Source organism: Magnolia sinica, chromosome 9, assembly GCF_029962835.1.
Source record: "Magnolia sinica isolate HGM2019 chromosome 9, MsV1, whole genome shotgun sequence".
Lineage (NCBI taxonomy): Eukaryota > Viridiplantae > Streptophyta > Magnoliopsida > Magnoliales > Magnoliaceae > Magnolia > Magnolia sinica.
This window is the reverse complement of record NC_080581.1, coordinates 12,158,587-12,185,766: the sequence shown is the minus strand read 5'-3', so window position 1 is coordinate 12,185,766 and position 27,180 is coordinate 12,158,587. Positions and strand designations below refer to the sequence as shown.

General features: G+C 41.9%; 1 protein-coding gene across 1 annotated transcript in view; it reads right to left on the bottom strand.

Annotated features, from left to right (window-relative positions):
- Positions 1 to 7,587: 7,587 nt before the first annotated feature.
- LOC131254872 (uncharacterized transporter C405.03c-like) overlaps positions 7,588 to 27,180 on the bottom strand; it is a 31,880-nt gene continuing 12,287 nt past the window's right edge. The window contains exons 2-8 of the mRNA XM_058255572.1: positions 20,746 to 21,138; positions 19,410 to 19,627; positions 18,955 to 19,025; positions 18,266 to 18,367; positions 8,615 to 8,732; positions 8,378 to 8,513; positions 7,588 to 7,683 (exon numbers count right to left, since the gene is read on the bottom strand). Coding sequence (XP_058111555.1) covers positions 7,588 to 7,683; positions 8,378 to 8,513; positions 8,615 to 8,732; positions 18,266 to 18,367; positions 18,955 to 19,025; positions 19,410 to 19,627; positions 20,746 to 21,138 — 1,134 coding nt within the window. The remainder of the gene's footprint in view (positions 7,684 to 8,377; positions 8,514 to 8,614; positions 8,733 to 18,265; positions 18,368 to 18,954; positions 19,026 to 19,409; positions 19,628 to 20,745; positions 21,139 to 27,180) is intronic.

Genomic DNA, 27,180 nt, shown 5'->3' with positions numbered 1-27,180 from the left:
TGTCCTAAATTCAATCGACATAACAGATGAACAGTGTGGATAATCCACATAAATCACGGTGGGCCCATATGTATTTGGCAGCATCCTCAATTTTAAGGTTAAAAAAAGTAGCAGCCAAATCAACCCTAGGGAACGATGAGGTAATTACCAAATAAAATAATTATTACCCATTTACAATACATTTACATTTACTTTAGAAAATCAAACATGCCTTTAAAGATAGCGACACTATAACGTGCCTTAAGCCTATCTTAAGTGTTCTCTCTTTCTCTAGTTTCAAGTATTAACTCATGTATAGCTTAGAAAGCTACAAACATCCAAACAACATCAGGAAAGAGGAAATCTGCCACATTGGTATGAGACTAATCAAGAAGTTAAATAGCTTTTCCCACTCTATAAACACCGTGAGGTTTTGTCGAATGCATCTTGATGTATTAACGTTATACACTAGAACTATATCTAGGGTTGTTTTCAATGACCAAAACTGTTGATGCGACAAAATACAAGATGAAAGAATCTTTCTCAAAAATCTGCAAGATTGAAAATTCATAGGCATTCAAATCAATAGCCCAAAAAAGCAGTAGTCCCAGAGACAGTCTGTAATCAAACAAAAGGTTAAATAACTAAAGTCCTGGGTATTCCAACTATCAGGTATTCTCCATTGACAGTGAGGCCCATCTTTTAAACAGATTGGATCACTGAGAACTATCCTAGATCTAACATATATAGTCCTGACGTATCATATTGTGATACATCAAGATGTATACGAGCAAACCTCACATTGTGTATTCACCAACTTTGATGAACTTAGTAGCTATGACCAATACATATAAAGAATAATACTAATATCTGTAAGTTTTCTTTCACAAGTTTTCTGTTTTCATTGCAGGAAGGGGTCTTGCCTGTTAGACACTTCACATACCTTGTATATCTTGTTTCTATAGGTAGGGGATTCTGCGTTTACTACTTTCCTTGTATAGATGGTTGTAATCTCTATATATTCAACCCCATTGGGTTATCTCAAATACACAGAAAATCTTCTGCATCTCTCAGTTTACATGGTATCAAAGCCAAGTTAATCCGAAACCGTCCCTGCGTCGTCCGTTCATCACCTCTGTTGCGTCTGGCAAGTGCCTCTGCTCATCCGACCGCCCCTGCGTCGTCCGGCCGCCTCTCCCACGTTGTCTGACCGCCCCTGCTGCATCGTCCGGCCATCCCTGCTGCGTTCAGTCATTGTTCCTGCTCATTCGACCTCTCCTGCATCGTCCGGTTGTCCCTGTTGCGTTGTCCTGCGACCCCTCTGCTTCAGATCTGCTCGTCCGACCCTGCTGCGTCGTCCGGTCGTCCCTACTCGCCTCTACTCACCTCTGCGCCTCTGTCCCTCTACTCCTCTGTTCATCCTTGCTCGTCCAGCCAGCCCTTGCTCGTCCGGCCAGCCCCTACTTGGCCTCTGTTCGTCCAAATCCAGATTCGGATCCGACGCACTCTGCTCGTCCAGATCCTATTCATCCAAATTCAACTTCTGCTCATCTAGATCCAGATCCAGCCACCTTCTGTTCCAGATCCGGATTCAGCACTCTCTGTTCCGATTCCTTGCTGTACGGTACATCTGAAACTTTCAAAACTTTCTTCTATGTATTCCATTATTTCAGATCAATCAATGGATAAGGACTCATCACGTACAGAAGCCCCACGTTGTAGTTTTGATGGTACCAACTATTTTCTATGGGTCATCCATTTTAAGAACTTCCTCAAGGGTCATGGTTTGTGGGGACTACTGGATGGATCTGTTACTATCCCCACAGATGCAGCCAAATTAGATGATTGGGAAATAAACAATGGACGGATTATTACCTGGATTCTCGATTCGGTCGATCGGTCCATTGCTGTTGGACTCATGCCTCATCGCACTGCTAAGGCGATGTGGGAACATCTCCAGTCGATTTATCAACAGAGTAATGCGGCCCAGTTATACCGTCTGAAACAGTATCTTGTTACCCTTACTCAGGGTAACGACAGTATTCAATCATTTTACTCCAAAATTGTCACAATTTGGACAGAGATGGCTATGATAGATTCAACATTTCCTCATGACTTTAAAATATTCCAAACTATGCGCGAGAGTGCGCATGTTCGTCAATTCCTTATGAAGCTACATCCAGAATTTGAGCATTGTCGGGTTGCTCTCTTGAACCGTAGGCCTACTCCTTCATTGAATTCAGTTATTAATGATTTATTGGCTGAAGAACAACGATTGAAAGTTCTCTCAACTCCGGGCTCATCTGATATGGTGCTTGCCGTGTCCACAACTCCACCAACACGTGGTTCTGGTTCCTCTCCCTTGACTTATCGCGGGTGCAACAAGGTGGGTCATGTTGTCACTCAATGCAAGGAATGGTGTGCTTATTGTCGACGAACTGGTCATGGTATTGAGGACTGCCGTACACGAGCCTATGCATCTTCTTTCAGCCGTGGACGTGGTGGCCGTGGCCGTGGCCGTGGTCGTGCTCTTTCTTCCGAGCCATCTGTTAGTGAGTCTGCATCTACTACTTCTGCTGAAGGTCTTTCATCTCCATTGACTCTTGCGATGCTCCAACAAATTATTCAGGCCCTTTCTGCCGCCGGTATGTCAGGTATATCCCCATCTTTTATATGGTTCTTCAATTCGGGTGCTTCCAATCATATGACCGGTGATGTATCCCATCTTCATGACATTCGTCCCAATACCGGCAATTAGGCTATTTCTACTGCGGATAGCACTAGACTACCTATTTAGTCCGTTGGATCATTGACTTTCTCTCCTTCTACTCATCGCCAGTTCACTCTTCGTGATGTGTTTCATGTCCCTAACCTCTCATCCAATTTAATTTCAGTTGGTCAACTCACTTCCAGTAACTACTTAGTCATATTTCTTCCCAACTATAGTTTTGTGCAGGATCTGGCAATGGGGAAGGTACTTGGGAAGGGTAGGCGGCATGGTTGTCTATACGTGCTTGACTTTGATCCATCTGTCACTCCGGCTCGTTGTTTCTTTTCTCCATCTTCATCAGATATTACTTTAGCAAATAAAATGTGGAAACCGTGGCACTTTCGCCTGGGTCATCCACATTCGGATCGGTTACTTCAGTTAATTTCATTTGGTATGTTAGGGAATATTTCTCTTAATAAAAATGATTTGAATTATTCTTGTTCTTCCTATTGTCTTTCAAAAAGTAAGTGTATTCCTTTTTCTTTAAGTACTACAAAATCATCTTCTATGTTTGAACTTGTGCATACAGATGTTTGGGGTCCATCACCAATTATCTCTCTCTAGGTTACGATACTATGTTATATTCATTGATGATTTCACACGGTACACTTGGATTTACTTTCTGCAATCAAAGTCACAGGTTTTTGAAAAATTCAAGTTATTTCACTCTACGGTGGAGACTCAGTTTCGGGTTCCAGTTCAAACTCTCCGCTCTGACTCAGGGGGAGAATATCTCTCAACCGAATTTCGTACATTTCTTCAAGGTCATGGGTTTATTCATCGGACCACTTGTTCTGATACTCCACAACAAAACGGGGTGGCTGAACGGAAAAATCGTCATATTATTGAAACTGCCAACACTCTGATGACAGTTATAAGTGTTCCTCGTTCTTTCTGGGCGGAAGCCATGTTACATTCATTCTACTTGATTAACCGGATGCCAACCAAAGTTCTGAATGGTAAATCTTCCTACTTTGTTCTCACCAGCTTACCTCCTGCATATTCCACACTCCGTGTGTTTGGTTGTATTTGTTATGAACGTAATAAACTATCTCCAAAATCGGTCAAATGTATGTACCTGGGATTTGGGGAAACTCAAAGGGGTTTTCGATGTTATGATCCTGTTTCTCGTCGTGTTCGGGTTTCACGACATGTTGTTTTTCTTGAACATATTACCTTTCATTCATCTCTTCCTCCTCCTACACACTCCAAACTCTTCTAGTCTAACCACCTTTCCTGAAATTCCGTTTGCCTCGAATACTCTCCCTCGTCCATTGCAGGTATACTCACGTCGACCACATACAGATCCACCACCTATTACTCAACCCGAACCTATTGTACCTGTTGCGGATCCTGAACCTACCTCGATACGTCGTTCTGCTCGTGAACTTCGAGCGCCTGATCGCTTGATATGCTCTATATCTGCCATGAATACTACTCTGGATACTATTTCTGTTCCTACTTCATATTCTCAGGCAGGCACTCATGGTTGTTGGAAGAAGGCTATGGCAGAAGAACTTGCGGCATTGGATGATAACTATACGTGAGAGATTGTCCCTTGACCCGCTGACCAACAGCTAATTGGTAGCAAATGGATTTATTCTGTAAAGCTCAAGTCTGATGGATCATTGGATCGATACAAGGCTTGACTTGTCGCTCAGGGATACAAACAGGAATACGGAATTGATTACGATGAGACTTTCGCTCCTGTGGCCAAAATGAAAACTGTTCGTACTCTTTTGGCTATATCTTTTGTTCGCTCATGGCCACTCTCTCAGATGGATGTGAAAAATGCCTTTCTTCATGAAGACCTCCAAGAAACCGTATATTTGAAACCTCCTCCTGACTCTTTAATTCCTGACAATAAGGTATGTCGCCTAAAGAAAGCCCTGTACGGCCTCAAACAGGCACCGCGGGCATGGTTCCAATGCTTTCACGATGTTATTACGGGTGTTGGCTTTACTCAAAGTGATCATGACCCATCCTTATTTTTGCGCACCACTGATCACGGAAGTATCATTGTTCTCTTATATGTTGACGACCTACACCTGACTGGTAGCGATGCTACTGGCATTTCGGCTTTAAAGGAAGTTCTGCAATCATCATTCAAGATGAAAGACCTCAGCCATCTAACATATTTCCTTGAACTTGAATTTTCACGTTCCAATCGTATGATTCTGGTCAGCCAGCGTAAATATACTAAGGATCTTCTCGCCTTATCATCATTGACGGATCAGAAGATGGTTCAGACTCCTTTAGAACTTAACGTTCACTATGGTCGTGATGATGGTGATCTACTTGCACAGCCCGATTTATACCGCCGTCTGGTTAGGAGTCTGGTTTACTTAACTATGACTCGCCCTGATATTGCCTACGCTTTCCAAGTCGTCAGTCAGTTTGTTTCTGCTCCTCGGACTCTTCATATGACTGCGGTGTTGCGCATCCTACGGTACCTTTGTGGAACTCTAGATCGATCTCTGTTCTTCTCCTCCACGGCGACTCTAGACCTTCGTGCTTATTCGGATGCTGATTAGGCCGGATGTGCTCTCACGCGAAGATCTACCACTGGCTACTGTGTTTTTCTCGGCACTTCTCTCATCTCTTGGAAGTGTAAGAAGCAGGTCACTGTTTCCAAATCGAGTACAGAAGCCGAGTATCGGGCGATGTCCGCTGCGTGTAGTGAGCTTGTCTAGTTACGTGGACTTATTTCAAACTTAAGGCATTCCTCTACAGAATCCTACTCCACTCCATGTCGATAATCTCAGTGCCATTCAGATCGCCTCTAACCCAGTTTTTCATGAACGAACGAAGCATATTGAAGTTGATTGTCACTTTATTCGTGAGAAATTTCAGTCTGGGCTCATTTCTCTTCTACATGTGGCATCCCATGATCAGATTGCTAACATTCTCACCAAGTCCCTCACGTCTGCACGTCACTTCTGCACGTCACTCGTTTCTTATTGGCAAACTATTACTTATCGATGACCAGCATTAGTTTGAGGGGGGATGTTAGACACCTCACATACCTTGTATATCTTGTTACCTTGTATATCTTATTTTTATAGGTAGGGGATTCTGCGTTTACTACTTTCCTTGTATAGATGGTTATAATCTCTATATATTCAACCTTATTGGGTTGTCTCAAATACACAGAAAATCTTCTGCATCTCTCAGTTTACATTGCCAGCCCCTATATTTTCTATACATGGTTGGCATTCAAATGCTTGTCAAACAGCTCTCAAAGACCAAGGGCCCATTTGAACACACCCTCCAAAGGGTTTTGATGCCTAAATGTCATTTTGAGGCAGCCAACTTTTTTAGATGTGTTTTTGGATGCACTTTTGCGATTCCCCTGCTCAAAAAACCAATCCCCTCAGTGTAATGGTGAACAAGGGAATCGTCGGGTAAATCATATAAACAGTTTGGATCATTGTTCAAATGCAAATATGAAACACGTGTGTGAGATTTGAGCTTAACATTGTTGGGGAACCGTCAAATCACCCAGAGACAAATCAAGCAAAGTACTCGCAATTGCACAACCAAGTCCAAATAAGAACAAGCTGAATTTTATATGGAAAACCCTTGCGGGAAAAAAAACACGGCACAAAGCGATGAGTAATGAACTATGAAAGCGAAAATTACAAGGGATAAAGTATTACCGATTTGAACAAGCCTCAAATCTACTTCACAAGCCCTAGCTATATCCTTGAAACCCTTAGGAATAAATTAAAAAGCCCTAAAACAACTCTCATCCCAAATCCCGATTACACCCGATATATAAAGTATCACAACTGGAATATAAAACAAATCCCACACTTATGCAACTCTGCATGTGGGCACAATGGGACCTTCGATGGTATCGACAACCCATTGAGGGTCTGTCGATGCCATCAAACTTACTTCGATGTCATCGAGTAACGACATTAAAACATTCCAACAACCAACATGGATTTTTCCGATGTGATCGAGCACCTGTCAATGGCATCAACATCTGCTTGATGGCATCAAGTGGTCTGTCGATGGCATTGATAGACCCTGTTATTGACAAATTTAAGACATAAACAACAAACATAAGGTTGGGAATAGTGCTTAAATCCTCTGACTAAAGAATCATACAATTTCACCCTTCGGGTGGGCCGCAACCGCAACACAAGGTAAATTGACGGGTTAAAACTCTTTTGACTTTTTTTCTAGCAATTCATTTGTTCTGATATGCTGTGGCCCACCTGAGGTGTGAAATGGCTGGATTTTTCTGCCGGAAGATCGAAACAATGTAGTCACCTAACAGAAAGCTCAGATCTCACACACAAATCACATTGCAACACAAGCGAATGCTGGTATGGACTTAGCAAGCCTCAATAAGTCTTATGTTAGAAGTAGAATGCATGTTAAAACAAATTTTACACGTTATATTGCCTATTCTACAGCAAGAGTTTAGCATTACATAAAAGAGACTGCATTTGGTAAGCCACATGCCCGCAGAGCCACACCCATCTACATGCCAAAACGTATGTGATCCGAGCTTTCTATCAGGTGGGCCGCATTGCTTAGATCTTCTACCCTAAAATTAGGTCATTTCACTCCTCAAGTAGGCTAGTTTAGAAAACAAGCAGGTGGCTAGAAAATAAGTTTTAGCCGTCTGTTATTTTGTAAATTGTGGACCACCTGATGAGTGATGTAATTAGTGTGGCCACCTAATGGAAAACTCGGATCTCACACAAGCGTGCCATGATAGCATGTGTGCTTGCATTGTCCATGGGCAATGCGGAGTTAGCAAACATCTACATGAAACTACTTCAGCTAGAGATCTACTACATTTCCTTCTTTTGAACAATTTCTCAGTAAAGGCTATAGACAATTGAGTTAGAAGTAGAAAAGCCCATCTTAGACAAGCACTGATCAGAGAGGTTGGCGATGACAAATCCTGCAAAAACCTGAACAAAAGACGGAAACTGTTATCAGGTGCTTTCAATTTACTGAGTGCCTTATTTAGATGGATTCTGTAATAAGAATGCAGCCATTTTTTGCATAGGTGGGAGCTGTTTGGAAATCCCGTAAATGCAGATTGCATTTTGGATGTTCCTGCTTCCCAATGTTATGCATGAATCATGGTTGGATGGGTCCCATTCTTTTGTAACTTGTGATTTTTGGCAGGAAGAAGCCAGAAAACTGAAGCCAGCACAGGCAAAGGTTCTGTCTTCTGTGCCGCCATTAATGCCCGGTGAACTGTGCACAGTACAGGACCCTGTCAATGCAACATGGCCATACACCCAAATGCACCCTTAGCATGTGGACCACTGTATTAAAGGAAAATATCAGCATGGAGTGGAACACCCACAGCGAACCTTCAGTAATAGTGGATCTTATAGCTGTCCAGTTGGTGAGGGAAAGTGGACCTTGGTGGAAATCACCATGCATGGCATGTGGGGCTCACTTTCCAGAATTATCAATACTGACCTTCTGTGAGGCCTAGTTTCCACCACCATCTGATTGGTGATGGTAATGAGATTGACCTATAACAAAAGTTCTCTATGGGTGTTCCGCACTAAAATACTACATCGTTGTCATTGTATTACATTGTAGTTGTTTTATGCACATATCTACATAGGATTGAACATATTTAACTACCTGAGCTGACCCAAAGATATATAGTGCAGAATAATGGCGGCCGTGGATGACAATGTCTGCAACCATCGCGAGCGGTATGGTCAGTGACATGCCTAATGTCGAAACTAACGGTGACGTCCAAACCACAGATAGGGCCCTGTTTCACATTATCATTGCAAGAATGAGTAAAACTCTTTTTTGGGATGGTAGAATAAGAGGGAAATTAGTTGCACACATGGATGAAGTTGCTTCACGTACCAAAAATAGTCCGAAAAAACACTGCCCACGAAGGCATTTAGCAACACGACTTCATCAACCTTGGCAGATTGCGGGATGCTGAACTTGGGTTCGATCCCTGCCGCAGTCAGTGGCCACACTGCATATGATACACAAGTAATTCACATTAACAAACCCAATTTTAAGAGTATTCAAAGAGATGTGCAACAGCTACTCATGGAAGTAAAAATTCTGCTATACCTACATGAGTCGATGTGTTGCATTTCTGCAAGATTAGGTCATCATCAGGTGGTCCCAACCACCATATATGTGTCATGACCACAAATCAGGCCAATCTAATCATCGGTTAAGACATGCATGCAGATAAAAGCAGACGGGAGAGAAAAACTGGCTAGCATTTCACCATCAACTTCCACATATAGCCAGCCTGATGACCTTACCTGCCTGATTTTTAGGCCTCAATATGTACACAGTGTGACGAACCTGGTGAATGATCAGGATATCATATACATGTGAGTGGGAGAGTAGGATTTTACTCCTAATGTCACGACTAGACACAGCAGGGATCTTATCTAAATGCAGCATGGTTTTAAATATCATCTGATACTGAGTTGACCAAGCATCAGCGAAGTCATAACTGAGTCTGTTGGGATCGGAAAAATACCATAAAAGGTAAATCATGATTTGAAAGCATTTTTCTACTGGTCTTCAATGTTTTAGCATTGTTTTGATGTAACAAAAATTATAAGTTGTGTTAAGATTTGAGGAAAACCATTTTATTTAAAAGTTCAAGTTTTTGAAACTTTGAAGAAAAAAAAAGAAGTGGAGATTTGTTCTTGATCTAGAAAATTGGATTTCTTATTGTTGGGAATTTTATTTTCTTAGTATTTTTATTGGATTCGAATGGGGGGTACGTTCTTATTTACAAAAAAAATAACTTGAGTAAATGGAAAGGTAAAAATGAAAGAAGGCGCAACTCATGTTTGAGGAAGCACGGACCCAAGGCGCGGCCCATGTTTGAGGAAGCTCGACCCAAGGCACGGCCTGAGGGCCAAGTATGCTCCTTCGCCCTACTACGTGGACTGACCTGAGCCCAGTTCTTGCCACGTCGTCCCCATGCCACCTTTAAGGGTGCAATTGCCATGTGGCACGGCCATCAACTAATGAGAGAGCGCCACATCATCATCAAGGAACCAAGGAAGTCTATAAATACCCCATTGGCACCTTCATTTAGGACTTCACCTCAAATCATTCTAAGCTCCTTGAGGGCTAGCGTGGCTTTCCCTAGGCAGAACTCGGGGAGAAGTCATGCCAACATTGGACTCCAAGACAAAAGGCCGCGCCAGCCTCCTTTAAACTCCTTTTGCAGTTGAGATGCTGCCCGAACATCTGTTGTGGTCACGCTAACCCCTAGAGGGTCGCACCATCCCTCATATGGCCTACACTCTTCACTCTTTATTAGATTAATTGCTTATTTCTACGCTATCTCATAGCATTCAATAGTAAGTGCATCGACTCCATCTCTACAGTCACTACCATGGTGATTTAAATAGACCATGAAGAGAGATACTACCTATTCTCCACTCTAGTATGGATAAGTGGATACTTCCCACATGCCATATCCAACATAATGCTTTAACACTCTTCTTTTAACACATGGACAACGCGTTCTCCAATACAGACATAGTGATATACTCCCTGTCTAGGAGATTTACACATGACAAGCGTACATTCCCTTACCCTGAATCCCTTCTGTTATCATGGATTCATATTGGAAAGGAGAACACTAATAAAGGGTTCTTACCTTGATGTCTCACCATGTGATAAGGTCACAGAGCCCAAACTATAGATTGCACAGATGATCCCAAGATTGTCACAAAACAATCATATTGCACGCATCCTTGCATATCATGTATTTCTTGCATTCTATTAAATATCACCATTTTGTCACCATAGAAATATTTATCACTATTTTGTCACCGTATTGTATTTTACCTTAGAATCAAGGGTATTCTAAAGAGATGTAATTAAGGGTTTGTGGTAAATCATAACCTGAAATATAATAAGAACCCAAATAATAATAATAATAATAATAATAATAAAGGCTTTCTAACCACATGTGATCTTATCTCTCTTATGTGCACATAGCATGATGATGAGAATGCTTTATGAATGTCTTACGGATGAATGGAAATGAACTCGATCCCTGGTGCAATATTTATTTCTGATCCAAAATCCCAATCAACAGAGTCAGACCGGTTTTTGTCCCCAAATGAGTCACACTCCAAAACCAATATTCGAAGACCACGATGTGTGGACGAATATACGATGATCATGGCTATTTTATTACAAAGAATCTCGAACTAACATAACTAGTGATCACTGAAACCAACATTATCATGTGTCAGATTTTGGAAGACTTGCACTACAAAAGGATGTAACCACACAGCAAATTATTCGTCTATTAATTTAATAGTACAAATTGGCATACATATCCAATAGAAACAAAACACAAACTAACAAGTTCTGAAAAACTCTCAAATTATCACATTGAGGCCTGCCATGACCATTTCCTAGATGCATCTGGTTGTGTTGCTAGATATGGGAAGGTCTCATCCACAACTAGTTGTAAATGCAAATAGTTGGGGTTTGGGACCCACAGTGGTGTACGATGGCATCTAACCGGTCTAACATGGTTGCCCTGTAATGAAAGCAGGATGCCCCCAAAATAATGCCAATCCAACCATCAAGTGAGCCACCACGCAAATTTCAATCTTGTTGGGTGGTTGCCCATTGTTCACTATCATGTGGCTCACATGATGATTGAATCAGCATGATTTTTTCGGCTATCCTATTTCATGATGGGGCAACCTGTTAAATGGATTGGATTATATACGCATATCACGGTGGGCCCCACAAGCAGCTAGTTACACATTTTTCCATCTACAGCTAGTTGCATGTGAGACCTTTGGATTTATCTTGTAATAGAGTTGTACCTCATGCATGTAACTCCCCGAGCACGCTCCCCTGTATTTGAAGGCAATTATCTTGCTATAAGAACTTTTGCTATAAAATCAAGTGTACCCAACTACACCATGTCAGATGCATATGCTTCCTTAGGTACAGAGTCGACCCATTAATCGGTGGATTAGGTTTGGATCAGGCCTAAGTTGTGTTGATCAAATTTCTACTTCCCTATTTAATATAGACTTCATATTAGGTGGAGGAATTGCCTTAGGTGGGAGTTTAAATTTTAGTCAATTGCCTTAATTACATTAATTTTCCCTAGTTGGAGGAATTTTAAGGGGCGGCTCTAGATCAAGTGCATATCAGATTTTATTTTTGGGTGCTCTTTCTGATCCATCAGGTTTGGTGCAACTCATGTTAGGTTGAATTTGACATGTTCTAGACCCAATCACTTGGTAATTGGGCTAACATTTTTCAGCCAAACATGACCAAGTTGGTTCAATTTCAGATCCAGACCCATTTACTATCAGATCAGATCTAATAACCTGTCAGAGTGGCCCAACCCATTTGTCCCATTAGTTAGGCAGCATTTTACTGCTAAAACGCCAGTAAGATAAGCTGATCCTGCAACTTAGATGCATAAAATCAATGCATAAGAACCTGCAACTTTTAGCATTCACCAAAGCAAGGAAATTGCAACCATAGTTCAAAAACTCAAAAAATTGACAACTTGATGTTCGGCCAGGTCAGGTTGACTCGAGGACTCAACCCAATTCGACCTGATATTTAATTATTGTAAATTGAAAATATTAGAAATTCAAATAGATATTTAAAATAGTTAAACTTAGTATAATTAAAATATAAAGCATAACTCAAATTAACAACTACACACACTGATCAAGTGCTTTGCTTCCTCACGTTGAGGTTGAGGATTCAAATTCCATTCCCCACCCATATTTAAATTAAATCCCCCATTAAAGAGGTAAGTGACTTGGTTCGAGTCATGCCGAGTCGACTCTGATGGGATTTTCCTCCCAAGCTCGACCGGTCGAGGGTGAGGATCGACCAGTCAAGGCCTGGCTCAACTCGAACTCCAGCGACTTCGGGTTTATTTTCACCGCACTGCTCGACCAGTCGAGGACACTGCTTGACTAGTCGAGGTTACGCAGATTTGAGTCCGGATCTTGCGCGGACTGCGGAAATCTAAGGCCTTTTGTAAAAAGGTGCGAAAGGGAGTTTCCTAAACTATAAATAGGGGTGCCTAGGGCCTTTCTAGGCAATGCAAGAAGGTTTCCTAAAGCTTTGCAAGGGTTTACTAAAGGGTTTAGGGCTATCAAAGGTGTGAAAGAGAGAGAGAAAGAGAGAGAGGAAGCTTGTAGAAGGGAGGTTATGCTCGTGGAGGTGATCTACTGTGCAATCAACATCTCAGCGCTTCTACGTCCTCGTGATCGGTGAGATCTATCCGTTTTTCTTTTATTCTCTTATTGTTTGTCCACTCCTGCGTGAGTGAAGAAGGTTGTAACGTTCTACTTCATAGTGGACTGTTAATCTGGACGAGGTCCCGTGGTTTTTACCTCTTTGAGGGTTTTCCACGTAAAAAATCTCCTGTGTCGTGTGGTTTATGCTTTGATTGTTTTCATTGCTTTATTATCCCATAATTCTGGTTTGATTTGGGAGGCTAGATCCTAAGGTTTTATGCAACGGCCCCCAACAAAGTGGTATCAGAGCTAAGTTCATTGAACGGAGTGGGATCAGTTTTGAATTATGGAAGGTAGCTCATCAAGGATGATCAGCCTCAATGGTTCTAACTGGACCATATGGAAGGCTAAGATGTAGGACTTGCTTTATTGCAAGGACTTGTATTCTCTAATTTTAGGCATATTAGCAAAATCCAAGGATATGTCTGATGATGATTGGAAGAAGATGAACCGGAAGGCGGTGGGGTTTATTAGACAATAGTTGGATGATTTTGTATTCCACCATGTGTCTACTAAGACCTCAGCCGCTAGCCTATGGCTGAAACTTCAAAAGCTATATGGGAGGAAGACAGCTAGCAATAAAATTTTCCTGATAACACGACTTGTGAATCTCAAGTTCAAAGATGGTGGTTCTGTGGCCGAGCACATGAATGAGGTCAGCAATATAGTGAACCAGCTCTCCGCTATGAAGATGGTCTTGGATGATGAATTGCAGGCTTTACTATTGCTTAGTTCATTGCTTAACAGTTGGGAGACATTGGTGGTGTCTCTAAGTAACTCCGCGCCAGACGGAAAGATATCCATAGAACAGGTAATTAGTTGTCTCTTCAATGAGGAGACAAGGAGGAAGTCTCAAGGGTCTACTCAGCAAAAAGCCCTTGTGACACAAGAACGGGGGAGAGGAAAGAACAGGAAGGGCGGGAAGGCCCGAGATAAATCAAGAGGTAAGTCGAGTACCAAGAAGGATGTTGAATGCTGGAATTGTGGCAAGAAGGGTCACTATAAGCATGAATGTCGTAAGAATAAGAACGACAAGAAAGGAAAAGGAAAGAAGAAGGAAGATGAATCAGATTCCACTGCGGTCGCTTCAGATGGCGACGTTGTAGTTATTCTTTCAGCAGATCATGATGTATGTCTCACGGCTACGAGTCAGGACACCGACTGGGTAATAAACTCGAGAGCCTTGTTTCATGCGACTCCACACAGGGATTTCTTCATAAGCTACAAGTCAGGTGACTTTGGGACCGTGAAGATGGAAAATTCTGGCATATCGAAGATCGTAGGGGTCGGTGATATTTGTGTGAAAAACGATGTGGGCTGCACATTGGTTCTCAGGGATGTGAGGCATATCCCAGACCTTCGCCTCAACTTGATATCGACGAGAAGGTTGGATGATGATAGCTATGAAAGTCGTTTTACTGGTGGGCGCTGGAAGCTCATCAAGAGTTCGCTGATCGCAGCTAGAGGAAAGAAGTGTTGCACCCTTTACAAGGCAAGTGTCAGTGTGTGCAAGAGTGGGTTGAACGCAGCGGAAGATTCAGTTATTGACATGTGGCACAAGCGTCTAGGCCACATGAGTGAAAAGGGTTTCATCTACTAGAGAGGAAGCGGCTCCTTCCAGACGTGACAGGTATACCTCTCAAAACCTGTATTGATTGTTTATCAGGGAAACAACATAGAGTTTCATTTGTTAAATCTGTTTCTCATGTTAATAAAGTGCATGTATTAAATTTGGTTTATTCTGATGTTTGTGGTCCTATGAGGACAAAAACCTTGGGTGGGGCATTGTATTTTGTCACTTTTATAGATGATGCATCTAAGAAGGTTTGGGTTTATGCTTTGAAATCCAAGGACAAAGTCTTTGGTGTGTTTAAATTGTTTCATGCTATGGTCGAGAGAGAAACAGGTAGATCATTGAAGTGCATCCACACTGACAATGGTGGTGAATACATTGGCGACTTCCATGAGTATTGTAAGTCCCTGGGTATACGTCATGAACAGACGGTTCCCAAGACCCCCCAGCATAATGGTGTGGCTGAGCGAATGAATCGCACCATTGTAGAGAGAATCAGATGCATGTTATCCCATGCGAAGTTGCCCAAGACGTTCTGGGGAGAAGCAATGCACACGACAGTGTATCTGATAAACAGGTCTCCATCAGCCCCGTTGAATGGAGAAGTACTTGAGAAAGTGTGGACTGGACATGATCCATCGTACAGTCATCTCACGGTGTTTGGATGCAGGGGCATCTGTTCATGTACCAAGGGACAAGAGATCCAAGCTCGATATGAAGACCAGACAGTGTGTGTTCTTGGGGTACGGTGATGAAAAGTTCGATTACAGATTATGGGATCCAACCGAGAAGTTCGTCAGGAGCAGAGAAGTGGTTTTCTTTGAAGATCAGTGTATAGAAGACATTGGTAAGACAGAGAAGAACCAACCTAGTTCATGTGAGCTAGAGGACATGGATCCGATTATTCCTCCTATGGTGTCTGATGATAAGAGAGTACAGCAAGGTGCAGAGGACGAGGGAGTTCCTTCAGAAGATGGACCAGGGGAGCAACCCCCACTTCATCCACCTGTTAAGCCACAGGTGAGGAGGTCATCTAGGGACAGACAACCGTCCAAGAGATACTCGCCGCATGAGTACATTATGCTAACTGATGGGGGAGAACCAGAAGATTATTTTGAGGCCCTAGCCGATAAGCATAAGGGGGAGTGGTTGAAAGTTATGCAAAAGAAGATGAAATCCTTGCATAAGAACCACACCTATAATATGATGAAATTGCCTAAGGGCAAGAAAGCTTTGAGCAACAAGTGGGTGTTCAGAAAGAAGGTTGAGCAGAAGAATTCACAGACGAGGTTCAAGGCCAGACTTGTGGTGAAAGGGTTTGGTCAGAGGAAAGGAATAGACTTCGAGGAGATATTCTCACCAGTGGTGAAGATGACATCCATATGAGTGTTGCTTGGGTTGGCGGCTAACATGAATCTGGAGATAGAGCAGTTAGATGTTAAAATTGCCTTCCTCCATGGTGACCTGGAAGAAGAGATCTACATGCATCAACCAGAGGGGTTCGAAGTCAAAGGCAAGGAGCATATAGTGTATAGGCTGAGGAAGAGCTTGTATGGGCTGAAACAAGGTCAACGACAATGGTACAAGAAGTTCGACTCGTTCATGTTACAGCATGGGTATGACAGAACGAAGTCGGACCACTGTGTGTTCACGCATAAGTTCTCAGATGGTGATTTCTTAGTTCTGCTTTTATAAGTTGATGACATGCTCATCATGGGAAAAGACATCAAGAAGATCGATAGGCTGAAACAGGAGTTGGGCAAGTCGTTTGCGATGAAAGACTTGGGCCCGGCTAAACAGATCCTAGGAATGGAGATAACCCATGATAGAAGCAGCAGAAAGCTTTGGCTATCACAAGAGCGGTATATTGAGAAAGTCCTAAAACAGTTCAATATGAATGCAGCGAAGCCGGTCAGTACTCCACTGGATGGTCACTTCAGATTGAGCGACAAGCAGTGTCCCAAGACGAAGGCAAAGGTCGATGAGATGCAGAAGATACCCTACGCATCAGCAGTAAGAAGTTTGATGTATGTTATGGTATGTACACGCCCAGACATAGCATATGTGGATGGTGTTGTCAGCCGATATTTTGTCAATCCTGACAAAGAGCATTAGGCAGCGGTGAAATAGATACTGCGGTATTTAAGAGGCTCATCTAGGTTGAGCCTATGCTATGGTGACAGAAAACCTGTGTTAGAAGGCTACACAAATGCAGATATGGTAGGTGACATACTCCAGGAAGTCTACATCAGGGTTCATGTTCACGTTTGCAGGGGGAGCGGTTTCTTGGCAGAGCAAGCTACAGAAGGTCGTAGCATTGTCGACGACAGAGGCCGAGTACATTGCAATCACAGAGGCATGTAAAGAGATGCTTTGGATGAAGAGGTTCCTACAGGAACTTAGCCTGAAACAAGAGCAGCACGTGGTCTATTGCGATAGTCAAAGTGCTATACACTTGAGCAAAAATCCAAGTCAGCATTCCAAGTCGAAGCACATAGAGATTCGGTATCACTGGATCAGGGATACTTTGGAACAAAAGGTGTTACAGCTTGAGAAGGTCCACACGGATGATAATGGGTCAGATATGATAATCAAGGCATTGCTCAAGGGCAAGTTTGAGGTTTGTAAAAACTTGACTGGCTTGAAAAATGTGGATCTCTCATGAGTCGGAAAGGGGGAGATTTAATGGGATTTTCTTCCCAGGCTCGACCGGTTGAGAGCCTAGCTCGACCAGTCGAGGGTGAGGCTTGACCAGTCGAGGCCTGGCTCGACTCGAACTCCAACGACTTCAGGTTTATTTTCTTCACGCCGCTCGACCAGTCGAGGACACTGCTCAACTAGTCGAGGTTACGTAGATTTGAATCTGGATCTTGCGCGGACTGCGGAAATCTAAGGTCTTTCGCAAAAGGGTATGAAAGGGAGTTTCCTAAACTATAAATAGGGGTGCCTAGGGCCTTTCTAGGCAATGCAAGAGGGTTTCCTAAAGCTTTGCAAGGGTTTGCTAAAGGGTTTAGGGCTATCAAAGGTGTGAGAAAGAGAGAGAGGAAGCTTGTAGAAGGGAGGTTATGCTCGTGGAGGTAATCTACTGTGCAATCAACATCTCAATGCTTCTACGTCCTCATGATCGGTGAGATCTCTCCGTTTTTCTTTTATTCTTTTATTGTTTATCCACTCTTGCATGAGTGAAGAAGGTTGTAACGTTCTACTTCATAGTGGATTATTGATCTGGACGAGGTCCTGTGGTTTTTACCTCTTTGAGGGTTTTCCACGTAAAAAATCTCGTGTCGTGTGGTTTATGCTTTGATTGTTTTCATTGCATTATTATCCCATAATTCTGGTTTGATTTGGGAGGCTAGATCCTAAGGTTTTGTGCAACAGCCCCCAACAGACTCAACAAGTCTCTCCAAGCCCAACACCAAGTTTCCCAGCAAATTGGCTTGAAATCTCACCAATTCGAGTTGACTCAGGCGAGTTGAGTTGGCAAGCATTGGAACTATGATTGCAAACAGTGCTAAACTGCTAATTTACCGATCCTTAAATGACCCTCATCAACATCATCCTATAAATTCTTTAAAATTTCCCAAAAATTCCTTCCACCCTTAAGATTAAATTTTAGAACAAAAAAAACAATGGAAGAGATCATTGGTCCCTTACCGACCCACCAAAGACTGAGTAAGGTGAACAATCCAATGTACCCAAAGAACTTTTGCACATCAACCTTTTCTTCTTCTGAGCCGGCAAACCTTTTGAGTAGCACTACAATAAGCCAGAGTTTTATCAATAGCATCGCCACTATAATCACCACTAAATATTCAAATGGTCTGGGGTGATAAAAATGCCAATAGGAAATGTTTGATGTTCCTGAAGAGCTTGGGGTTCCACACGCATTCATTCATCCACTATACGTGCCGTGACCTTAATCTAAAACTTTTAATTTGTGGGTCCCACAGTACATAGGGCATAACCCCAGAAATGACATTAACCATGTGATCTTAGCTACCCAATTCGTGGCCATCAAATGGATGGTTAAGAGTCCAGAAGAGGCAGATGTGAACAAAATACTGACGATCCAAGAGAAAATCGTTCAACTAAAAATAATTACCACTCCACCTTCAATAAACAAACGCCCATTTAATTGGAGGCTAAGATCGTCCAGTCAATCTGACTTTTGGGCTATGCCCAATCTACAGTGTGGCGAACAATTTAGATGGTTTGGATTGAGATACACGTGTGCCACATGTACAATGGTTGCGTGCATGGGTGCGGATTGTAATACTCCCTCATGAATAAAACATTTCTGCAAATGATGGGTTTCTCATGAGATGAGGTAAGAAATACATCACCAGTGAATAGACCATATGTTACTGCCGAGAGAAGACCGAATACATCCCCAACAAGTGAGTGCTTCGCACTCCTAGAGATCATAAAAAAGATTTTAGTGAAGAGGAAAAATACAAAATCTCAGTATTGTTACATGAAATGATAGTGAGACCACACATGTGGGACATCCTATCCATGCATTAGGTGGGCCCCGCCATATAAATGGCATGCCCAACATTAGGCCAGTCAACTCAATGGGTAGGTCATTCAAGTACAAAACAACATATGTTTTCAATGAATTGAGAACGGTCCATATTCAATGTGCACATGCAGCCTCATGATGAGTTGACCGCCCTGTTTTTATAGCGGAAGACATATAAACGGTGGGGTCCACCAGATGCATTGTGCTAGCAAGTGAGGCCACATGTAGAGGTGCTGGTAAAACTAGTTCTATGAGCAAGTAACAATCAAAACTCACTCAGAAATGCTAAGTTGTGGATCGTCTGTTGCCCATGTCTTTCCGAGCGTTGTCATGGCAACACCAGCCATACTGATAACCACAGCAACAACCCTTGATACATTTAAGGATTCCTGACCAAGGCATGCCCCAAAGAAAAGAGTAAAGAGGCCCGACGTAGAAGACAAGACCGTTGTACTCGCGACACTGGTGCGTGCCAATGCAGAATTCGCCATATACTATATAAAAGAAGAAAAACAAGTCAAATTGTCGAAAAAGGATCAACTAAACAGGATGTGACATTATTAGAAGCAATGCCACCCCACATGCTGAATTGGCACGTGTTCAAGATCTAGACCATTCATCAAGTATGGTCCACTAAACAGGTAGCCCACACATGCAAATAAAAGGACAGTTAAAAAAGGGACAACCAGTGGTCCACCTTCAATGTAAAAAAAAAAAAAAAAACAATATAACTATTAGGATGCTTGCCTAATAGTTTCTATTAAGTGTTGTCCCCCCATACATGATTACATGTGGGAAATGTGAATGGTGATAAGAACAGTTGCTTTGGTGGGCCACCATATGGACATTTAATGGGGCCAAAAATCATTGCGGTGGATAGATATAAGTATAACCATCTGATTATAGTGAATCCTGCTTAACCATCCATTTTTCAGGTCATTAACAAGGTGGATACCCCAATCTGACCACCTTGCTTTTGAGCTATGATTCATCTACATGGCGGCCTACCCTATCAACGGCCCCAGTCACCACATATGCTTTTCCATGCACTTCATGGAACCCCATAAATAGAGTTGTCAATGAGTACCAGGACCCATATGCACCCGATGGACGGTCTATACCCATTGAGAAATTGGGTCAGGTTTGGGTCTCACCTATTGGACCCGGTTAAAATTTGGGTTTGTGTTGGGTCCATGTGTCAGATCCACTTAAAGTCAAATAGGGTTTAGAGGGGTCCAGGTCAGGTTCGGTTAGTTTTTAGCTGTACAATTATATATGTTCATGATTTTAGCAACAAAATGAGGTTTCCTAAGCCACACACATGTAAGAGAGCCATATACACACCATACACGTGTCAAAGTGGCACATGTGTGTGCAATCTAATCCATCAGGTAGGCCCAACCATATAAACGCTCTTATTTTTCCCAAACCCAACTCGAAACCTAGATCCAAAAACCTGATTGGTATTGAACAGGTACCATAACCCGATCGGATATGGGTCTGGGCATTCAAGAACTAGACCCAGACCCGGCAAGACCCAAACTCAGTTAGCCCAAGCATCATAGTAACATCTCTCCATGCAAGAAAAGATCAGACCCAAGTTATATCTCACCTCAGTAGCAAACCATATGGGAGCAATGCAAAAACTGCATTTTGCAATTTCCCAAGAGCTAACCTCGTGGCCTTGTTTCAACAAACCAGATTCATCTTCACTACTTTTCTCAATCAAAGGCTGCCCCTCCTCCCGCTCACTAAGATCCATGTCAGTAGTCAAACAACTTCTCATCTCCGTCTCTAGACTGTGGTGCATTCCATTGATTCTAAGCGGAGAATCCAATCCGATGGAAGACCACATAACAGCATTTGCAATGTGGTCTTCGGAAGAACGCCTGCTGAGGAAATTGTATATCCAGTCCTTAAGAGTAGCTATGGGCAGATAGACAGCCATCAGAGAGGCCCCAATATATGTGAGTGCGAATGGGTGCTGATATTCTGTGAATATTCTCTGCATAACATGAGAGCAGACAGGATTAAAATCCGGAATCTACAGCTATGGAATTTTCATAAGTTGAAAAACATAGAAATCACAGAATCATCTAACCAGGGACTATGCACACTGTATAAGTGGGGCCCATGGTTCATGATCCATGACGGTCTGATAAGACCATGGATGGATTGTGCTCCAAAAAAATCTTTCATGTGGAAAGCTACCAATGTTGGCCTTTTCTCAAATATATGTGGACCCTTGCGTCTTCTTCTTTTTTAACACTAACCAAACATTTGTAGATCACAAGATAAAAGGTTAGGATTGTCCTATCGAAGATATTTTCAGGGCATGCACCATCATGATGGGGCCCAAGAGAGAGACCATCTAGATTGCTAAGCCATGAGCCGCACTTGAACAAACTAAACACCTCACACAGTCTGCATATCATCGGGTCGAGGATCCTAAAACTCATGTAAAAAATAAGCCATTGTATCCAAGGACAAGGCTCAGATGAGAGTTCACCACCATCTTTACAGTTGTGGTGGTTCATACACTGCACATGCATTATAATCCAGATTGTCCAAATTGTGGAGTTTGTTGTGGATGGAACATTGCCCAAAAGTCTCAATCATCGGATGATCCTTAATCATCCAAGGCTGTCAGATGAACATCTAGAAATAAAATTTTCAGCAGTCCAAATTAAAAACGGCAATGAATCAGCACCATATTCTAGGTAAGCATCGTATGATGATCTTGAGATTATATAAACGATATAAAGAAGCTCCAAAACTGTTACACGCGAGGAAGCAGATTAGGTGCAGCCCAGGCCCCACCCAACACAGTGCGGCACTGACCGTGGAGCCCACCTTGATGTATGTGATGTGTAGTATATCCACACCGTCCATCTGTTTTGCCAGATCATTGTAGATCATGAGACAACAATGAAGCACATCCAAATCTCGGGTGGACCACACTACAGGAAACAGAGTGATTGAACACCCGCCATTAAAAGCTTCCTAGTGCCCACCGTAATGTCCATTTGCCATCCAACCTGTATCAACAGGTCACAAAGACCTGGATGAAGGGGAAAAAACAAATATCAGCTTGATCCATAAATTTTGTTGCCCACAAAAAAGTTTTTAATGGTCAATCACCACGTCTCTTGTAGTGTGGTCCACCTGAGATTTGAAGCTGCTTCACTTTTGGTCCAATGCCCTAAAATGATCTGGCAAAACAGATGGATGGCATGGATATACTACACATATATCAAGGTGGACCCCACGGTCAGGGCCACAGTTAATCCACTCCCTACATGCAAAAGTGAAAGAAGATGCAAAAGCTAGTATAAAGGGGTTTAAAGATGCTGTCGAAGCAGATTTATACCGGAAGATATTATAATTTCCATGCTAGTCATTACATAGAAGGGTTGAAGAAGAACCTGAAGGTCCTAACTATTTGTTCATTGACCTACCTAATTTCATTTAAATGCGGAGCATTGATGTTTTCCATTTCCTTGAAATGTCTATTTACAGTCCGCTAAATGGAAGGTTATGATCTTCCACTCTAGGAGACTTCTGGACGCCACCTCAGCAAACTATGCATTTGTTGAGGCTCATGACCCCATGATTCCGTCCTTACCATTTCAATCAACAAGAAATAGAACCAACAAAAGGTAGATTGCATGCCAAGGTTTTTCGATGCTCCAAATTATAAGCGGGAAAGGAATTAAAGAAATAACCAAAAAAAAAAAAAAAAACTATGCAAACCATCTCAAATAACAAGAGCGGTGAAATTGGATTTTGTTTGGACAATATGTGCATTCCGTGGATAATGTAATGATTACCCAATGAAAATTTCCATGGTAACTATAGAAAATAGGATTTCAATACTAGGATGCATCTACAATCCACAAATTCATTAGACAACCATCACCTTGTTTCTTGTGCTAGAAAATCTTGACCATAGATAAGAGTAATGATTACTGTGTGGAATCCACATACCCAAACAGCCCAACTGTCTTATCTGTGGAAAATAATTTCCATTTCCACATGGATTGCGTGCATCAAACACGCCTAAAGATCTATTACAAGGAGGTTTCTAGCTCTCTGTGCAGCGTTAACACGCAGCACATGGGTAGAACATCTGGTCCGTGCATAAGGTGGCCTATCCATGAAGCTCACTTTGCAGAAAATCAAGCGGGCCACACATTTACGCTGAATTCGGACTGTTAGCAAGAACTTTTAAATATCTCCTGTTTTGTACTGCTGTGTCTGCAGTGGACCAGCCAGATTTGTTGTGATAGGTCAGCTACAGGGTGGACCCAATTTATGTAGGGATAAGATGTCACACAAAAGCGACAAGTTGGGACGTGCACTGCATCTAAAGGCAGGTGTGGAGAGGGCGCATGTGAGGCCAGAAAACCTCCTATTGACAGTAGACTGGATATTGCTCGAAGAGAGTGATAGAAACAAGAGATAGCTTCTATCCTGGTAATAGCAAGTAATAAAATCTAGCAACAACAAATCTTCTGCAATTCATATTGAAACTATAATATAATATAATTAATTTCCAAAAATCCCATAATTGAGAAGAAAACATCGAGCATCACGGGAAATAATACAAAAAAAACTACAACCACTCAATCAGGTTGAGGCTGCACCATTTTCAAAAAGATGCGGAGGATTAGACGCCTGCATTAACGGAATCCTGAAGCTGAATTCCAGATGCCCTCTATGAAATAAATGAAATGATAACATACAAAGAATATCAATCTGATAATGGAGGTACAAGAACTGCTGGCAGTTATGAATCACAGCACCCAAAACACAGAAAGAAGACAAAGAAACATTGGTGCAGTCTTTCTCACACTTATATAAGGAGAGGGCAGTCAAAGACTCCAAATCCACTCTATCTACAATAAGGGAAATGCTCAGCTTGTGGGACAGCAAAAGTGGGATCCACATGTCAGCATCCGATGGTAATCGAAAATCAAACATTAATAAGGTTCACAAACTGCTTGTCGGCAGAAACAGATTTCTGATGATAGACAACTTGAGAAAAAGATGATTGTATCTTCCAAATGTGTCTCCTTTGTCCTGGGGCGGAGGAAACAATGGATCATCTCTTTATTCACTGCCCTTTCTCCTCGGACATCTGATGGAGTGTTTTGCGCATGGCTAGAGTGTCATGGGCCATGCACATATCTGTGGATCAACTCTATTGCAGCTGGCATACATACCCAGGAGGAGCCCTTGGAAAAAGAAAATGGTGAATCCTCCTAGCAGTCTTGTGGGCTGTGTGGGCTGAAAAAAAAACAACCGCTGTTTTAGGAACATCGGCGTATTGACGGCTAGGGTGTTCTCGAGGGTATTAGTTTCATTTAGGGATTAGGCCTTGTGGTTTTTGCTAGTCGGGGTTTTCTAGTCAGTCTGGGGTCTGGTTCTGTAATTTCCTTTCCTTTCTTCTCTTTTTCTTTTTGTTTCTTTTTTCCATTTGTCTTTTCTTGTCTTTTGTAGCTTATTCTTTCTTCTTCTTTTTTTCAATTAAATTCTTTTCTTTTTTTCTTTTTTTTTAAGGTTCACCAACAGCAAAGACTCCTCATTGGCGTCCAACACCAGGTCACACCTCAGTAAAAGAAACGTACAACTTAGGACAGAAAGAGACATAACATCAATTTCTGCCAAACATTGCAATTAAAGGTACAGAAAGATCCACCACTTCTGATGGATCATCCAACAAAAGGGAACCAAGCGGGTGAGTTGAAACAGGATAACATGATGTTACCCAACACTTTCTTCTTCTTCATCGACAGTTCCGCTCGACAACCCCTATTCCTGATCAAGTGACAGGGTATTGAAATATTTTCTACTCTAGTCACAGTGTAATCTAATCTTTGGTTCTGTTATTATTGAAAGATGAGTTATATGATGCTCAGGCTTTGTATCACACTTGATATGCAAGCACTTAGAAATTGTATACATGGCACATACAATACAATTCACTATATTGTGCATCCCATTGTCGTGAAAGTCACAAACCAAAGCGATTATTGAACACATGGCGCATACAATATAAAACTTTATTTGCAGTACGCCAACGATACGTTGCTATTTTGTGAGGCAAATGCTCTATATGTTGAAAATCTTCGAGCGATTATTGTCAGTTTTGAGGTGGTTCCGGGTCTAAAAGTAAATATTATCAAAAGTTAAATACTGGAGGTGGGAATTCCTGAAGAGCCGAAGATGTATGCTTCTATATTTGGTTGTAGAGGGGGATCCTTTCCTATGTCATATCCAGGGCTTCCACTATGTGTTGGTAAACCGCCGAAACATCTATAAGTGATCAAAGGTTTGAAAGGACGCTGTCTCAATGGAATAATTGACATTTGTCCTTGGGTTAGAGAATAACTTTGATCAAAACAGCGATGTCTAACCTTCTAGATTATTATTATGTCTCTATTCAAATGTCCCAAATCGGTTCTAAAAAGGCTGAAAAAACTTGGGCATGATTTCCTATGGAAAGGAGCGGAAGATAAACATAAATTTCATCTATTAAAGTAGGATGAGATATGTAAGCCTTGGGAGCAAAGGGGAGCGGGGTTTAGGAAGTTGGAGGAGATGAATTTTGCTCTATTAGGGAAATGGGTTTGGAGGTTTGGGATAGATGGATTCTCATTGAAGAAATATGACAAATAGGAAATATGGGGTGGAAGAAAGGGGCGGTGGATTAGGCCGTCATCATTGTACAGATCATCATATTTATGAAAATTTGTGGTGTCGTTAAAGCAAAAGGTCTGGGAAGGAGTTCGGATCTTGTTGGGGGATGGGAAAAATATAAGATTTTGAGAAGATAAATGGGTGGGGGGGCAAAGATTGAGAGACTTGTTTCCAAGGCTGACGAGGATTTCACTTTAGAAGGATCTTAGAGTGGCTAGTTGCTTTTCCATTGTGGGACAGGACGTAGTTTGGGCCCCGCCATGTAGTATGAATTTGGTGGATAAAGAATTTGTAAAGTTTATCAGTTTGCTTCATTTGCTATCCAAGGTGACTCCGAAAGTTTAAGAATCTGATTCAATGGTGTGGGTAAAAGAAAAAAGGAAATGGTAAATTCTCGATGAGATCCCTAAATATGTTCTCAAGTGGGAATGCTTCTATTATTAGGGTTTGTCCAACGACATTTGTTTGGTGATATGGTACTCTTCCAAAGGTGGCGGCGTTCACGTGGCTAATAGGGAGGAAGGTGCTAACAATGGATAATCTTCATAGAATTTGATCCTACCAAATGCTTGCTTGTTATGCCTTCGTGACAAGGAAACTGTGGATCACCTATTTATCCATTGTCCGTTTGCGAGAGAAATGTGGGATAACTATGTGGGATAACTACTTCAATTTGTTTAGAGTTGCATGGGTGTCACTAGGATCTATTGGTAATTTCCTTTTGATGTGGCATGGCAGGGGTATAGGGAAGATTAGGAGGAAATTTTGCCGACTAAGCTTGTTAGTAGGTATTTGGGCCTTATGTTTGAGAGGAATGATCGATATTTCAAGAATTGTAAGGGACAGGTTATGGAGGTTTTTCGTATGCCTAAATCTCATGTTATGGAGTGGGCGCTAACATCAAAGATTATTTTGCAATTTCTAGAATGTTGGTGGGAGTTGTAAATCTTTTTGTTTTCTAAACTTGTAAGTTTGCGGCTCCAGCCCTTTTAGAAATATAATTATCAAAGTTCAAAAAAAGGATACAAACCCAAGATCGGATTGGTTGAATAATACTAACCTCTAATTTGTGGACACTTGTATGTGGAAATAGGATTGTTGGAATTCCATTTTAAACCATCCAGCAAATGCCCACCCATCCAATAGTCAGAGGCAGAAACCCCAAACCTCGCCTCGGGAGCACACTAACCAATTATGATTAAACAAGCTTAACTTTTTCCCATGATAAATCTACACTTTTTTTTAATAAGATGATGAATCTACACTTGTTGCCATAAGTGTAACGGTTTAACTTGACTAATTGTATGCCACTTGTGCAATTTCTCTAAGTAATTTCTAAGTGCAT